Below are 16,509 nucleotides of genomic sequence, written 5' to 3'. Positions count from 1 at the left end.
TTATTCACAGTGATGCAATAAAAGTAAAAAAATGTATTCAAAATAAAAAGTCTAGTGGTAATACATTAATACATTTTAGCATTTGAAAACATTAATTTCAGTATTATGAATTAAAATTTGAGTATGTTTCAAAATCATTTACACCAATAAACACATTTTAGTAATTTTTACTTACTAAACGAAAAGTGTTGTTTCAGCCTGAGGTTAGCTTTTCTACAAACCTGACAGGAATGAAACCTTCATCTAAAAGCACTGTAAAATAAAATTATATCATAATATTATTTTATCTTATGTAATGAATCAAGTCAATTACAACATGCTAAATTAGAAATAGTTATTTGCATGTCTTCACTTCAGATATCTGAATCCTCATACTGAGCCAATCCAACACTCATAGAGAGAACGAGGAAGGGAAAGGTGACTTTTGTTACAGTATGTGAGTTTCAAGGTTTCAAATGTTACTGGGACACACTGACTCAGGTGTCCTCTTTCCTCTAGGGGCTTAACATGATGAAGCAGTCTTTTGTTAGGCCACTACCGCATACACTCCAGGACATTTATGTTCCACTATTGGCACTGTTTGGAAACTTAAACACATTTAACCTAATTTTCCTAGGGAAGGGGACAGCTTGTTAGTGCAACGGGAATGAGTATGACATTAAACTTGAATGAGAACGAGATTGTTTTATTGCTGCCTCAATAAGATATTGTTTCAGAGAACAATGAACTTTGATGGTAGCCACACCATTTGCATGTAATCCTTTAAAGTCTTTGGGTAAGGTAACTCTGGAAACCTGAAGAGGAATGGTCTTCAAGATACAGTCAGCCAAGTAGGACAATGGCCATGCTAATCTTATTGAGGTCAGCTTTTTTAGCAATATCATTGCTCTCACAGAACCACAAAAACACCTTGATCATTTTTGAGGCCAATATTAATATATTTTTTATCTTTGTAGAGATGTTTGATGAACATCACAAAATTTGAAACTTTAACTTAAAGCTGCAATTAATAACTTGCATCTCTTTTTGATACTAACACTGTGAGTTACTTAATAAAGTCGAACTACGGTAACATGAAAACTAAAAAAATCCTTCTCTAATTGTTATGTGCTTGCTCGATTTTGTTCTTGTTTTAACCAAAAACGTTTTAGATTTCTGCTTAAATAATTTTTTTACATTGGACTAAATATAGTTATTTTACTAAAATTCCATTTAGATTTAAATCCTAGAGATGGAATTCAGCAATAAATTTAGTTTGGGATGTCTGAAATTCAGGGAATAAAACACTGTAAGACGTGGTTTTGCCTCTTGAATCTTTCAGTGTTAAAACAGGAAGTGCGCTTGTAGCCGAGAGCTTTGCCATGTTGTGTCCGATCAGATGTCTCCTGAGGACAGTCCTAAACATTGCAAACCAACACTTAGTCATTATAAATTAAAACATAACCATTATAACTAAACCAACATATGTTTTGACTAAAACAACAAGTGCTGCATTTAATAAGAGAGAATAGGAAAGTGCACATTAAAGGGATAGTTCAGCAAAAAAATGAAAATTATCCCATGATTTACTCAAGCCATTCGAAATGTCAATCATCTTTCATTATTTTAGAAAATGTCTTGGCTCTTTCAATCTTTATAACAGTAGAAAACAAGGTCCATGACTTTCAAGCCCAAAAAAGTCCATCCATCCTTCACAGAAGTAACCCACACAGCTGCAGGGGGTTAATAAAGGCCTTCTGAGGGAAAATATCCATATTTAAAACGTTATGTTTATTTATAAATACCGTTATAATTATATCTGAAACGACTATGACAATTCTTATTAAACAAACAGCACTGCCAAATATTTTTACCCACATGCCAGGAGCTTCAGCCAAACAGTAAACAGTAGAGAGTAGATCACAAAGCCATATCTTTGGCATGGGTGATGCATTTCCATTACCTTCATTAGGCACCTCAGTTGGAATTACAACACACGTGTGCCTGGATTTGTTGTGATGGGTGCTGTAATGAATCTGCATGCCTAACTGCTCTAGGCAGAGTTGGGCTATTTGTGGGACATTCCACAAACTATTTCTTTGTTCAAATTAAGTGAAGGTGCCAGGCCTGTGGCATCAAATGTAACTTTATGCCAAGTGCTCTACATTGTACAACTGCCTCAAAGCAAAAAAATAATCTTTACAGCAGATCAAATTAAAGTTTACTAGATAAACTATGATATCTACTTTACTTTAAATCGCAGGATTTAGGTATAGAATGTATTATTTTTGGACTCATGATTACTCACACTTGCTTTAGTCTTGTTCAAATAAGGATTTGCTTTTATGGGTGGCCTGTGGCTTTTGTGGAAGTTGGCAGGACGTGCCAGGACTTAGGGGGAGACGGATTTGTTCAAATTAGCACACTGTCATATTACACATGTTATGCAGTATGTACCAGTATACTGTGTGCCAAATGTTTTATTGATGCGTACAACATATGGATCTGAATAGAACATCTAACTAACTAATTATAAATTATGCAAATCAGGGTGACGTTTTTACATTATTTGTTTTTACACAAATAAGGTTTTTTTATTAAATTGACCCCATATCTCATACATCTAGATTCAACCCTCCAGGTATAAGGCCCAGTCCAATCTTATATTATACTCAGTTCTTATATTATACTATTCAAACAGTGTCGCCACCACCAGAAGATGGAATGGGGGTGTGTTACATGAAGATTATGATTCTTATGAAGATTATACAGTAAATTTATTTTTATTTTTTTCGAAATGCTATAAATCTGTTGAATTAATATATAAATGTGCATTCATCTTTGCCATGTTATATTCATTTAGTTGACTAGTGATATACATTGATTAAAAATCAAAACATTAATGGTATTAATCAAAACACTTAATTTGTCATATTAAGAACACTGTCATTGCTGCTGTCATCTTGGGATGTCGTCGCTGAACTTTTTTGACAACAATCAGCTTTAAAATGTGTTGGTCCTTCTTAATTTTTGTTTACTTCAAGTAAAATAATGGAAAGCTTTAGATCCTCTGAGGTCAATGTGTTAACACAACAGAAGCTTGATGCTGTTGTGTGAGAACAAGCAACAGCCGGCATTTTTCTGTCTCCCGATTTTGATGGCTTACGTTTCTTCCCCACCATGCACAGAAAACCACCACAGGTTTATCAATGCCATAAAAGTATTATTTTGTTTTTGTTTGTTTGTGGTCACGAAATACAAAGTAGATGAGGAAAACTAGGATTCCGTGTGTATTCAGCGGGCCGCCATTGTTGTTTACAATGCGTGGAATGGTGCGCTGTGACTTGTTTTAAGCGGATTTATTGCATTCTGCATATAAGGAGGACTGGCGTTTATCGCGTTTTTGGGAAAAAGGGAGAAAAGATGACAATAACACGGCAGATATCAGATTTCGCCTAAAATTAAGAATTTACTTTTTAATACTCTCCAGATACAATACTAGATACTTGTGTGTATATATATATATATATATATATATATATATATATATATATATATATATATATATATATATATATATATATATATATATATATATATATATATATATATATATATATACAGTCTTGTTCAAAATAATAGCAGTACAATCAGTGCCGGTCTTTCCTATACGCAAAGTAGGCAATTTGCATAGGGCCCCGCACCACTAGAGGGCCCCCTTGATCTCAGAATTATTTAAAACCATTATATCAAAGAAAAATTATTATTATGTTTAATGAAAACAAGACGCTATAATTTAAATAATTTGCAAACTTCCGAATTTGTGCGGGTTTTTAAAAATACTTAATGATTTCTTAAATCACTGATATGTACTCGGACAACATGCAGGCAGTTTCTCAATCCGAAGGCTGCAGCCTTCAGAGGTCACATTTGTAGGCTGCATATGCGTCATAAAAACGTATTTTAGAATATTAACAATTATAATGTTGACTATTATTGTTAGTTAATGGTTAATTGTTATATTATGCTTATGACTTGCAAATGAAATGCTTATTTAACTTAAATAAATCAGGCTTGATGACGTATGCAGCGCGAATATGCGACATGATCCGGAGGTTGCAGCCTTCAAATTTAGAAACGGCCGCGTGCATGACGCAGAAGAGTGATTTGGTAACGATGCGCATATTATATGCCCACCATTGATTTTAAACAAAGACAAAGCTATCCGTCTGGAGCAGAATAAAGGGAAAAAAAACGTGAAGCAAGGGAACAAGATAAAGGATTTGCGCGAGCAGATTAAGTCAATGTAAAGACACGCGTCTTAGCATGGGGCGATTCAAATGACGCGAATTGGGTGACACAATTGCCGCGAAAACACGCGCTTTTTCCTTTGAACTTCAAGAACGCGCTCTCGTGCAGGATAATTTGACGAGAGAGAGAGAGAGAGAGAGAGAGAGAGAGAGAGAGAGAGAGAGAGAGAGAGATAAGAATGGTGCCCACGTCGAGAAAACTTAATAGAAGACTTGAAATTTGTAAAGGATTAAAGTATTTGTCACTCGTTTAATTACAGTATGTTAACTGGATAACACTGGATATAACTCATTGTATAGATAATAAAATAATGTATTTTGATTACACAAATCAAACCTAACTATAGTGATTGTAGCTGCTGACCAGCATAGGGAATCTCTATGGCTAATTTCTAAGACATGTTGCTGATACAGTACTGTGTGTTGTACCTTATCTTGTTAATTGAGTCTTTTTGGGCATCTTATGCCTAGAATTATTCAAGGAGATTGATTCTTTTAACTTCCTTTAAAGTTTGATCAGTTGTGCATAATGACATGTGCAACAAATGGATATAGGGTGTCAAACTCATAGATTTGCAATATTTAAAATCAGACACTATTTTTAAAATATTTGGGGTCAACCTCTGTGACAGCTTTAAAGGGACACTTCACCCATTTGCATTAAGCTTTGTATAGTTAGAACTCCAGTCATGTTTTTGAATGGTCATGCATCATTTTCTCAGTTGCCGCTGAGACTGGAGAAATACAGATTTCAGTGTTGCACTTCCTTCTTTCAATGATGTAAAAATCATCATTTTGCATCATTGAAAGAAGGAAGTGCAATGTCTTTGTTGAGGGAATGAGACTACAAACACCCCTTTTCTCTGTCAAATAGGCACCAAATTCTAAATGTATGTTACATTTCGACTACAAATATAACACTTTCAATAAAGATTAATGTTTCTACGGGTGAAATGCTCTTTTAAAGCTGAAACTTATCAAATCCTATCAGAGGTCCAGAATGTCATTGAAACACACCAGTGGCTTTGCTGTCATCAGTATTAAACATGTTACCCCTCGAAGTACCCCTCCCCACAGAGCCCCCCCCCCCCACATAACAAATCCCAATTTAACCCCTGTGTATTAACAGTATGTATTTATATGTAATTTAATTTGATTCATTACATTCATTTAGATCAGGTAAATTTTTTAGTGCTTCTCACAACACATTTTAAATCAAAACAACTTATCAGCAAATACATGTTTCATGTTATAATCAGCAAGTTTATCAGTCAGGGTTTCAAAGTAATGTGCATATGGGAATATTATACAGCTATAAGATAATACACTATGTGGTTAGTTAACAACTAACTAACAGCAACATTGACTGGGTTTTACCCAGATAGCACAGGTACGTCTGTGAGATGTCTGGTAAAGATCTGGAGATCTGGAATACATCTGGTGTGTAAAAACATCTTATAAAGGAAAAGAGCTGCTTTACATACATTCTAAATCAAAAACGTCTTGCAGACATCTTCAATATGTCTATATGACATCTTTTAGGAGACGTCTCACAGACGTATTGCAGATGAGAAAACAATTTAAATAAGACATCTTGCAGATGTAAACGCAGACATCAAATAGACGTCTCCGATATGTATGTGTGCTATGCTATAAGGGTCTGAATGCACTGACAGAGGGCCCCTAACAAAGCTTTGCTTAGGGCCCCCCAGCATCTAGGACCGGCACTGAGTACAATGTGACTAACCAGAATAATCAAGGTTTTTATTATATTTTTTATTGCTACGTGGCAAACAAGTTACCAGTTCAGTAGATTCTCAGAAAACAAACAAGACCCAGCATTCATGATATGCACGCTCTTAAGGCTGTGCAATTGGGCAATTAGTTGAAAGGGGTGTGTTCAAAAAAATAGCAGTGTCTACCTTTGACTGTACAAACTCAAAACTATTTTGTACAAACATTTTTTTTTCTGGGATTTAGCAATCCTGTGAATCACTAAACTAATATTTAGTTGTATGACCACAGTTTTTTAAAACTGCTTGACATCTGTGTGGCATGGAGTCAACCAACTTGTGGCACCTCTCAGCTGTTATTCCACTCCATGATTCTTTAACAACATTCCACAATTTATTCACATTTCTTGGTTTTGCTTCAGAAACAGCATTTTTGATATCACCCCACAAGTTCTCAATTGGATTAAGGTCTGGAGATTGGGCTGGCCACTCCATAACATTAATTTTGTTGGTTTGGAACCAAGACTTTGCCCGTTTACTAGTGTGTTTTGGGTCATTGTCTTGTTGAAACAACCATTTCAAGGGCATGTCCTATTCAGCATAGGTAAGTTCCAGTATTTTAACATATGCAAACTGATCCATGATCCATGGTATGCGATAAATAGGCCCAACACCATAGTAGGAGAAACATGCCCATATCATGATGCTTGCACCTCCATGCTTCACTGTGTACTGTGGCTTGAATTCAGAGTTTGGGGGTCGTCTCACAAACTGCCTGTGGCCCTTGGACCCAAAAAGAACAATTTTACTCTCATCAGTCCACAAAATGTTCCTCCATTTCTCTTTAGGCCAGTTGATGTGTTCTTTGGCAAATTGTAACCTCTTCTGCACATGCCTTTTTTTAACAGAGGGACTTTGCGGGGGATTCTTGAAAATAGATTAGCTTCACACAAACGTCTTCTAACTGTCACAGTACTTACAGGTAACTCCAGACTGTCTTTGATCATCCTGGAGGTGATCATTGGCTGAGCCTTTGCCATTCTGGTTATTCTTCTATCCATTTTGATGGTTGTCCTCCGTTTTCTTCCACGTCTCTCTGGTTTTGCTCTCCATTTTAAGGCATTGGAGATCATTTTAGCTGAACAGCCTATCATTTTTTGCACCTCTTTATAGGTTTTCCCCTCTCCAATCAACTTTTTAATCAAAGTACGCTGTTCTTCTGAACAATGTCTTGAACAACCCATTTTCCTCAGCTTTCAAATGCATGTTCAACAAGTGTTGGCTTCATCCTTAAATAGGGGCCACCTGATTCACACCTGTTTCTTCACAAAATTGATGACCTCAGTGATTGAATGCCACACTGCAATTTTTTTGAACACACCCCTTTCAACTAATTAAACTACTTGCCCAATTGCACAGCCTTAAGAGCGTGCATATCATGAATGCTGGGTCTCATTTGTTTTCTGAGAATCTACTGAACCTACTGGTAACTTGTTTGCCACGTAGCAATACAAAATATACTAAAAACCTTGATTATTCTGGTTAGTCACATTGTACCGCTATTATTTTGAACAAGACTGTATATAGTGGTGGCCAAAATAATTACAACACCTGCAGAACTGAAAAAATTGCTCTTTTTATTTACACTCCAAGTACCGAATGAAAAGAACCAGAGTGAGTGGTCCAGGATAACTTAAACATGATGTGCTCTGGTAAAGTTGCATTACTCTAGAGCAGTGGTTTTCAAACTGGGGGCCGCAAGATGGTGCCAGGGGGGCCCCAGTTTTATGACATTTTATGAAATACATTAATTTATCATGAATTCTGTGTAATTAAAGTAAAACAATAAGTCTACTAACCAAAAGCACTACTTTTTTGTATAATGTAATGTTTTTTTTTATTAAAATGTTGAGTTTTAGAACAGTTTTTTGTCTCAAATTTTCTTTGTCGGACCATGAAGGAATGCACCGTACACAAGGGGGGCCACACGCTGAAAAAGTTTGGGAACCACTGCTCTAGAGTATGGGAATGGGTCAACTGAGTCTCCAAGGCACAATCAATGATATGGATTTGCAGATCAATAATATACTGTACAACACACACATTTATTTTTATGTCACGTGTACAGTAAATAATCAGCTGGAGAGATAGTGGCTATCCACAACAGAACAATAGCATACTAGCTATGAAATCTTTCCAGTATGACGTATGTAAGCAATATGCACAGTGTAATTATTTTCTGTATGTGTGATATACTATAATAAAATTTTCCAGAATGTGGATTACTCTACAGTACCACATTTAGACATTTCCATTGTGAAAACAGGGCCACAACCAAGTGATTTTTACATCTTATTTGGTCAGACAGTCAAAAGACGTTTTTTTTGCGCAAAATACAAGAACTGTTTGCATTAATAACCGGATCCAACCCATTGATTTAACATGTAATTTTGTATTTAAAATGCTAGTATAGAGAAAAAAACAGCTGGAAGATAGCAAACAGTGGAAAGTAAATAGAAAATTGTTATGAGTTCTAATGATTTTTAATCACTCATTGCTTTCAGACCCCATCTTGCATTGGAGTACAGTGGCAAGGTACAGTATGTGAATTTCTTTTTAGTATTTAACTAACATGATTGTTAATAATAAACCATGAGAAAATATGTTTCTAATTACTTTCTCCCAATAACTTTTGTTAAGGCCACTAAAATCAACCAGCGGGCTTTTGGTAATGATCACCCCATCACGGCCCGGAGTCTGGAGCTGCTTGCCACCGTCTATGCTGAGATTGGCAAAACAGAATATACTAGTAAGACACATGTTTGACAGATACTTTATTTCAAATGAACTTACAGTGAAATCTCAGTATATAGAGTATACAGCATAATATTCATAGTGGCTTCCCGGCATACACAGCCTTTTCCCTCTCTCAACAGTAAATCACTTTAATTGCTTCACATCTAAGCATAACTGTACTGTATGTAGATCTGTAAAAAATGCTTGCAGACTATTGCCCAATAAGTAAAATGCCTACTCGCGGTAAACTGCAGAATGAGCGTCCTTTCTGTCCTCTGATGATTGCATATTTAGATATCAGCCAGAAAATTCATGTCATCACAGTCTGATGCATTTAAGTGAGCACAGCTTGCTTTGCTAGTTTTTTTGAAGGCGAGGCTGCTCAACATCATCTCTTTTATAATAGAGGACGATGAAAGATATTGCGTATGGGGCAACAATGTGTCATGAATGTCGAACTGCAGCTGCTAAGTTAACTTTCTAAAAGAAATTCTTTCAGAGCTATTTTATAGACAATTCAACACAGAAATGTCTGTTGCTGTTAAGCTGTGTTGTTTAGGAGTTTGTTAAGTGATGTTTGTTTTACAGATTCATTAGGTGAGTGTGTGTCGACTCTTTCGAAGAGGTTCACTGCCACTGAATCATTTAGCGATGCTTTAAGTGGCATTTCTCAAAGCCATAAGGACAAACACTCTGAGCTGAGGCACAGAAAAGAAACATACACACAACATGAATCTCCTACAAATAAGGTAATAGCTTTGAGCTTAATTCTTGTTCTTAGCGTAAAATCTTTTACAATCTTTTGTTGTTTCTGAAGCCCACCAAGTAAATGCCTATGCAGAATGAGCATCCTTTCTGTCCTCTGAATCTGATGATTGCATATTTAGATATCAGGCAGAAAATTCATGTTATCACAGACTGATGCATTTAAGTGAGCAGAAGTGAGCAGTTACTTTCAACCCAGCATTGGGTTAATTGTTGGATTAAATTAACCCAGAACATGTATATATTTTACCAAATAGTTTGCTTAAATAACCAAGCATTTTGGGTTGAAACAACCTACAGGATAAATTATTGGCTGAGTTCATCCCTTTTTGACCAAACACTGAGTTGAAAATAACCCAGCGTTTTTCAGAGTGTAGTCATGAGACCCGATAGAACCAATGAGATTTAATTAATCGATTCCACATTTTTGGCATAGTCATAGCTGGATCTATCACATTCTTAAAGTCAAAATCTTTAATTATGTTCTTTCTTTCAGATCACAAGTGAAAAGCTGCCCACCTCCATCCTGAAAAGGTCCAGTGTGAGCAATGTAGAGTCAGCATCACTGCGCAGACGAAAAACCGAGAGGCGAGTTCGCTTCAAAGAGCCGGAGATAACAGTTCACGGTGAGTTAAGCGTCATTTGGGGTGCCTTTAACTGTTAAAGGGAATTTTTGCATTATTAAGAGCAGGGACCTTAAAAGTCAAGTAAATTTAAACATGCTGTAATGGCTTGTAAAAGATTTCCCATTAAGGGCTATGCTTAATGAATCCCCAATAAAGCAAACAAGGAAAACATAACATGGATGCACAAACATGCCCAAGTGATTTACTTGCCAGATTAATTATACATGCAAATAAGGCAGTGTGCAATCTGTGCCAACAAAACTGTTATGTTAATAAAACAACAAATTTAATGAATTTAAGGAAGGTAATTTAGAGTGTCTGTTCAGTTCTGTTTATATGCATCAGTACACTTTGTCTTTCCCTGAAGAGCTGTTGTCTTGCATTCAATGGGTTTACAAAACCTAATATAAATAAAAGTTCATGCTATTGCTTGATGAATCTTTTTGGCTTTTTCCCAACAATAGGGAGCAAACTGGTGTCCTATTGCTTTATTTAAAAACAATGAGAGAGAACTATTAGAGATGTTAGATGACCTTAAATTAATATAGCATGAAATGCAACTACTTTCCAATTTTCTCAATTTTTACACAAATTGTTTTGTTGACCAGTGGCGGCCGGTGACTTCTCTTCCGAGGAGCACAAATTTAAAATGTGTTTCGGAGTGTTGTGTGTGGGTCGTCATGTCAAAATATGTTTTGTTCTTCATGTGAACCTGTGTGCATCATGCGTCATGTCAAAATACATGCCTGCTGCACACGTGTTGAAAGGGTTTATGAAAAAGAGATGCACACATTTACAAAATACAAGACACTAACTTAACACTAAACTCTGGCAAACGCGAGCATCTTTTTATTTATCATAAACCCGAAGCGTCTGCAGCAGGAACGTATTTTGACATGATGCATGATGCACAAAAGTTCATATGATGCGCCAAATCCCTTTTTGACATGACAGACTAAATACATGTTTTGAAGAGCTTTGCATCGTGCGCCCTCGAAAAAGAAGTCACTGGTGTTGGCTATGCATTTATGAAGCTTAATAATTTACTGTCACTAAAGATATTGCAAGAAATATCAAAGAAGAAATGTTTATAGTTCACAAATACTATGAAACCAACTTAAACTTAAACCTCATTATTACTTGTTTATGTGGGTTTCCAGACATTCCATACTATGACTGTTTAGGAGGTAAGTGAAATTGAATGCGAGTGGTGTTTCCCTAAAATGCATGAAAAGCACAAATAAAAATGTATTTGCATGTGAGACAGAAGAGTTTATGAGTGTCATTGTGCTGTAGTTTTAAGAGTTTTTCTAGATAATACTACACTTGTTATCCACTTGTTTTCAACGTTTCTAAATCTACCTTATACTGTCAAAAATGTAAAAACCCTGTCAAAAACTACAACTTGCACTGGTCCTAATGAGTTCATAGACCTCTGTACCTAAGTGGTAAATATTACATTTATGCATTTGGCAGATGCTTTTATCAACAAAAAAATAAATAAAAAAATAGGAATACAGGAGGGATTTTAGGACCTTGAGGACCTTTTTTAAATTTTTAAATTTAAATTTCAATCCATTGCTTTCACTGACATCAGTGTTATCGGTGAAATGCAATATTGGGTCACTTATAAGGGTCACATGGTTGGATATACTTTTTTGCATGCAGCCTGATGTAAAACAAGCCTTTTTTGTCATTTTTCTTCAAATTATTTAAATGAATTATAGCATGAATTGTGCTATTATTATGTACATTTATTGTGCCATTATTTGTACTTCTATCTATTTATTTGTGACTTTCCATTTATTATTCTTAGCTATGAAATTTTATTTCAAGTTATTTTGGGGTTTTGTGTTTCACAGTGTATGACACGCCTCAGAACAATTTGCATCTGGCCCTGCTGACCTGCCTTTTCCTGCTGCTGTCTGTGCTTGGTCTCGTTCTGTACTGCACAGACCGCCGAAGACCTCAGCGCTCCTGCGAGGAGCTGCAGACGGTGCTGGCTGTCTACCTGCTCCAATTTAAGCAGATAGTCTGGGCCTGCTGGATATGGCTGACCATGCAATAACTGTAACAAACCACAGGGGGCTGTCTGTGGCTAAGAGAAAACATGAAAGGTTAGGATGACAGAGAAACGGAAATTTTATTACTAAGAAACTGCTTTATTTTTAAGGTTATATTTAGACTGGGCACCAGTCAATATCTATGTGGATGTTTAACATCCAATTCTGTTGTTTTTAGTTGTTTAAAGGCCATGAGCTTTTCAGCACCATTAACCTGGTGTGCATTTTTTGCCCTTTATGGTGGCATAGCTAATGTCACATCCTCATTATACCAAAACATATATAAATGACCTCTGTATGTAGTGCTTTACCATTGTAGCAATTATAGGCAATCTGTTGGAATGCATTTCTTTATCTCCATCCAAAATACCTTTGCAGGAATATTAATGAAAACTTTTATCACTTTCAGAATTTTTGTAGAACCATAGAAACAGAGTACAAATGATTTCTGTACACCAGAATTGGAGCCCGACTAATACATTGGTAGACTGCCATTGAAAGTTCAATCATCCTTGAATAATTCAATGTGAATGAATGCCAGCCATAATTTGCCCCACTAAAATAATCTGGTGTATTTAAAGTGGATGATTTCAACGGCACACTTTCTGTGTACCAAACAAAGTATGCAGGATTCAGACATGTGTTTGTATTGATATAAACAGCTCTCCCAAAAAGGGCTTTCTTGGGTTCCTTACAGACGCACTGATGTAAGATCCAAGTAATAATTTCAGGAAAAAGTTATAATTCATTTACTCAATAAGAAAATGATTTCCACACTAGCTTTAAAATCATTGTTTTAGAGCTACTATAGCGTTACCTGTTTGAGGAAATAGAGAGGGAATTAAATGCTTATGGCAGTGGTTCTCAAACTTTTTAAAATGCGCCTCAGCCCCTCTGTAGGGTGCATCCCATCATTATGCCCCCCAAAGAAAATTCATGACCTTTTAAACAATTTAAACTTATAATTTGAATGAAACAAAACATATTAAGATGTACTGCTGTTGGTTAGTAGCCTTATTGTCTATAATTATGAGGAATTCATGTATTTTTTTTTAATATTTTTATATTTCATAAAAAATTCCTTTTCACTCCCAGTTTGAGAACCACTGGCACGTGTTTTATTTAAGACCACAAGTTTGGATATATGGCCACATTTGTTTACCCGAATATTTTGCAGAAATAATGCCTATCTTCACTTAAAAAAACACCTGTGAGGTGTTTTTGTTATATCAGCACTTTATTAGACCGTAAAATCAGTGTGCACACTGTACACTTTTTTTGTTTGTTTGTTTTTATATTATTTTGTTTGTTCTACTATTTTGCATTTAATGCATTTGCTGTATATACTGATATTGAATGTCTCAGTGGAATGCAAGACAATAATATTTATTTGACAAATTATTAGCTATAGTATTAGAGTACAAATATGCATTTAATGCACTTATAAAACATGTACTGTACAGTATATACAGAAGGACGCTAAACATTGTTAATGAATATATTTAAATGTGTATGTGAAAAGAGAGGAACTGGCACAATGACTACACCTTTAACATTTATCTACACAAGTTTAAATTAAGGGCAAAGCTGTTACTTTAAGCACAAATGTTTCCATCTTAAAGTATCTCTGTAAGAGATAGAAACTGTTTAAAGGATGAGTTGGCCATATTTTGTGTCATGTACTGCCAGATTAACTGGCAAAAGAAAGAATGCCATTTAAAATTGTTGACTGCTTTATTATGCTCGCAATATTTGTTTCAATTTTACGTGTTACTAACAGCATTGTTGCAGAAATCCAACAGTGCATTCTTTTCGTTTATTGTTTTATAAGAATTTTCTTTTCTATCTTTATTTTTACTACTCTTTCACACGTTTAAACTTTTAATCTTTCTTTATATCTGCAGTTGTTATCTCTATTTTTCTAGTCTTTGTGCAAGCATTTTCTATGAAACTACATCCATATTTTATGTCGATCACAGAACTATTGTTTACATAGCATTCTTTCATTCATTCTATACAATAGTTGCATGTATTTAACTTACAATAACAAGAAAGGCTTTGATTCTTATCATTAAAGTTTTCAATGATTTTCCAGAATCACTAAACTTTCTGTGTCACACTTCCCCAGTTCTTAACTCTTTCCTCGCCATTGACAAGTTATCTCGTCAATTAAGAAAAAATTGAAGCCAGAACGTTATTTACTAATTTTAAACTCTATGTATGTTTTGATAATCTTTCTAAATCTGATCTCTAACAAAATTCCTTCACAAAAATGCACTTATTTCAGCTTTTTGCTAAAGAATTCGTATTTTTAAAGAAACATATCCATATTTAAGAGTTTATAAGCAGAGAATATAGAAACATATAGATAGGATTAAACAGTTTTTCCCTGTTTTGTTTGTTTGTTTATTGTTTGTTTGTTTATTGTTTGTTTGAAAGCAGAGGGTCTGTTCTTTCATTTGATATTTTTGTATGTTTATATATTTAGAAGAACATTTTCCTGGAAGGCATTTTGTGAAACATTTGTGAAAGTCACATAAAATGCTGGTGGGCAAGCTTTTCAAAAAATGGCTGGCGGGGAATGAGTTAAATCTGTATTGTGTTTGTCATATACTTTTAATTGGAGCTCTCACATGAATGCCTGCAATCATTTATAAAAAAATATATACAACTTAAAGATACAATTTAAAAGGGGAGTGATAAAGAAGAACTATACCTTTTGTTTCAGTAACTGACATGACAGGGGTCTTGAATGTTAACACATACTGGTGTGATGCTCACATCAAAGCAAATATTCATATATTAATATAAAATTCAGCCAGTAATATACGGTATTCTCATTCTGGCAGACTCTATAAAAAGGCATTCACCCTAAAAACATAATTTTAAACATTAATGTTTGGATAAGTGCGCAGATTTATTATACAAACATGCTGTGACTTGCATTAAATCACTGTGAGTTATAAAATAATATTATATTATTATAATTAGTATTATTATACTGTGAGTATACTTGGTGATTAAAATCAGTAAAATTGGAATATGTGAGATACATAACAAATGTCTTGTTATAGTCACCATTTAACTGTTTTATTTTTGTTGATTATATCTCATTATAATTCTTCATCTTATTGCACACTTATGTTTACTGGAACTGCTTCAGGGGAATTCGGATAAAATTTAGAAATCAACTAAATATTTTGTATTATTGTAATATGTTTTATATTATATTGTAATAATATAAAATCTCAATGGTTTTATTTGAAATCGTCAAAGCAATAAAAGCAACGCAAAAGGGAAAACATGTTACACTTTTTTGTTCAGCAATGCATATTTCTAGGCGTTTCTTAAATACATGTTCAGTAAAATACCATTTTCTATCATTTGTTTTGTATTATTATCATTATTAGTTCTGTTTATGCTGCTGTAAAAATGCTTGAAATAAATTAAAAATGAATAAATACCATATAAACCTGAAAGTTTCTGTTATTTTCCTACCACAAAAAAGATGCAAAAAAACCTGATTACTGTATGTACAATGTTTTATTGTGAGAAACATATGGGATTGAGTGTTACAGAGATATTCTCATAACTTGTGCTTATACCATTAACTCATGACTGTTTCATAAGCATTAAACTTTACATAACAGAAGATGCGTAAACCAAAAAGGCATACATAATATTTTATTGCAGCATGCACAACAGTCGTTTTAAATAGAATCACCTTTAAGGTTCATGAGGTCTTTCTATCCATAAAAGCAAGTAAACCCAAAAAAAAAAAAAAAAAAAAATTTTATCATTAAAAACTCTTATAAGTCTCACAACGCTTATAAAAATATACCATGGTACATTTGATGGCTTTCTATACACGTATCATGGTAGTTACCATAGTACCTCATTAATGCTATGGTGGATTTCAGTACTATGGTATATTTGATCACTGTCCGTATACAATACAGCACTTTCTATATAATACTGTTTCATTGAAGTTTGATGTCATAATGAAGATAGCTTTATGTCACTGAAATAGCTGTAAAGCGAAAAGGAACTTTAATTTTGTTAATTTTAATATAACACAAATGTACATGCAAGCATGGCTTAAAATAGCAGCTCCTTTAGAAAAATACTATCACAGTCATATACATGGTTATATTTCATAAATAGAAACATCAAATGGAAAGAATTAGACTCAACCCAAAAACAGAAAGGAAATGTAAAGAAACATGTATCACATACA

The 16,509-nt window shown here is 34.5% G+C and overlaps 1 protein-coding gene across 2 annotated transcripts in view; it reads left to right on the top strand.

Moving 5' to 3' along the window:
• The window catches only part of c17h14orf180 (chromosome 17 C14orf180 homolog), a 42,747-nt gene extending 27,905 nt beyond the window's left edge, over positions 1–14,842 (top strand). The window contains exons 5-10 of one of the 2 annotated variants that reach the window (XM_065288672.2): positions 8,587–8,617; positions 8,723–8,831; positions 9,407–9,567; positions 10,080–10,209; positions 11,370–11,396; positions 12,072–14,842. In XM_065288672.2, the coding sequence (XP_065144744.1) occupies positions 8,587–8,617; positions 8,723–8,831; positions 9,407–9,567; positions 10,080–10,209; positions 11,370–11,396; positions 12,072–12,277 (664 nt within the window). In that variant the 3' untranslated portion in view covers positions 12,278–14,842. The remainder of the gene's footprint in view (positions 1–8,586; positions 8,618–8,722; positions 8,832–9,406; positions 9,568–10,079; positions 10,210–11,369; positions 11,397–12,071) is intronic. The other variant, XM_065288673.2, reaches the window with a different exon arrangement.
• Positions 14,843–16,509: the final 1,667 nt, after the last annotated feature.

Source organism: Paramisgurnus dabryanus, chromosome 17 (assembly GCF_030506205.2).
Source record: "Paramisgurnus dabryanus chromosome 17, PD_genome_1.1, whole genome shotgun sequence".
Classification (NCBI taxonomy): domain Eukaryota; kingdom Metazoa; phylum Chordata; class Actinopteri; order Cypriniformes; family Cobitidae; genus Paramisgurnus; species Paramisgurnus dabryanus.
Note: the sequence above shows the minus strand (reverse complement) of the source record. Positions and strands in the feature narration are given on the sequence as shown.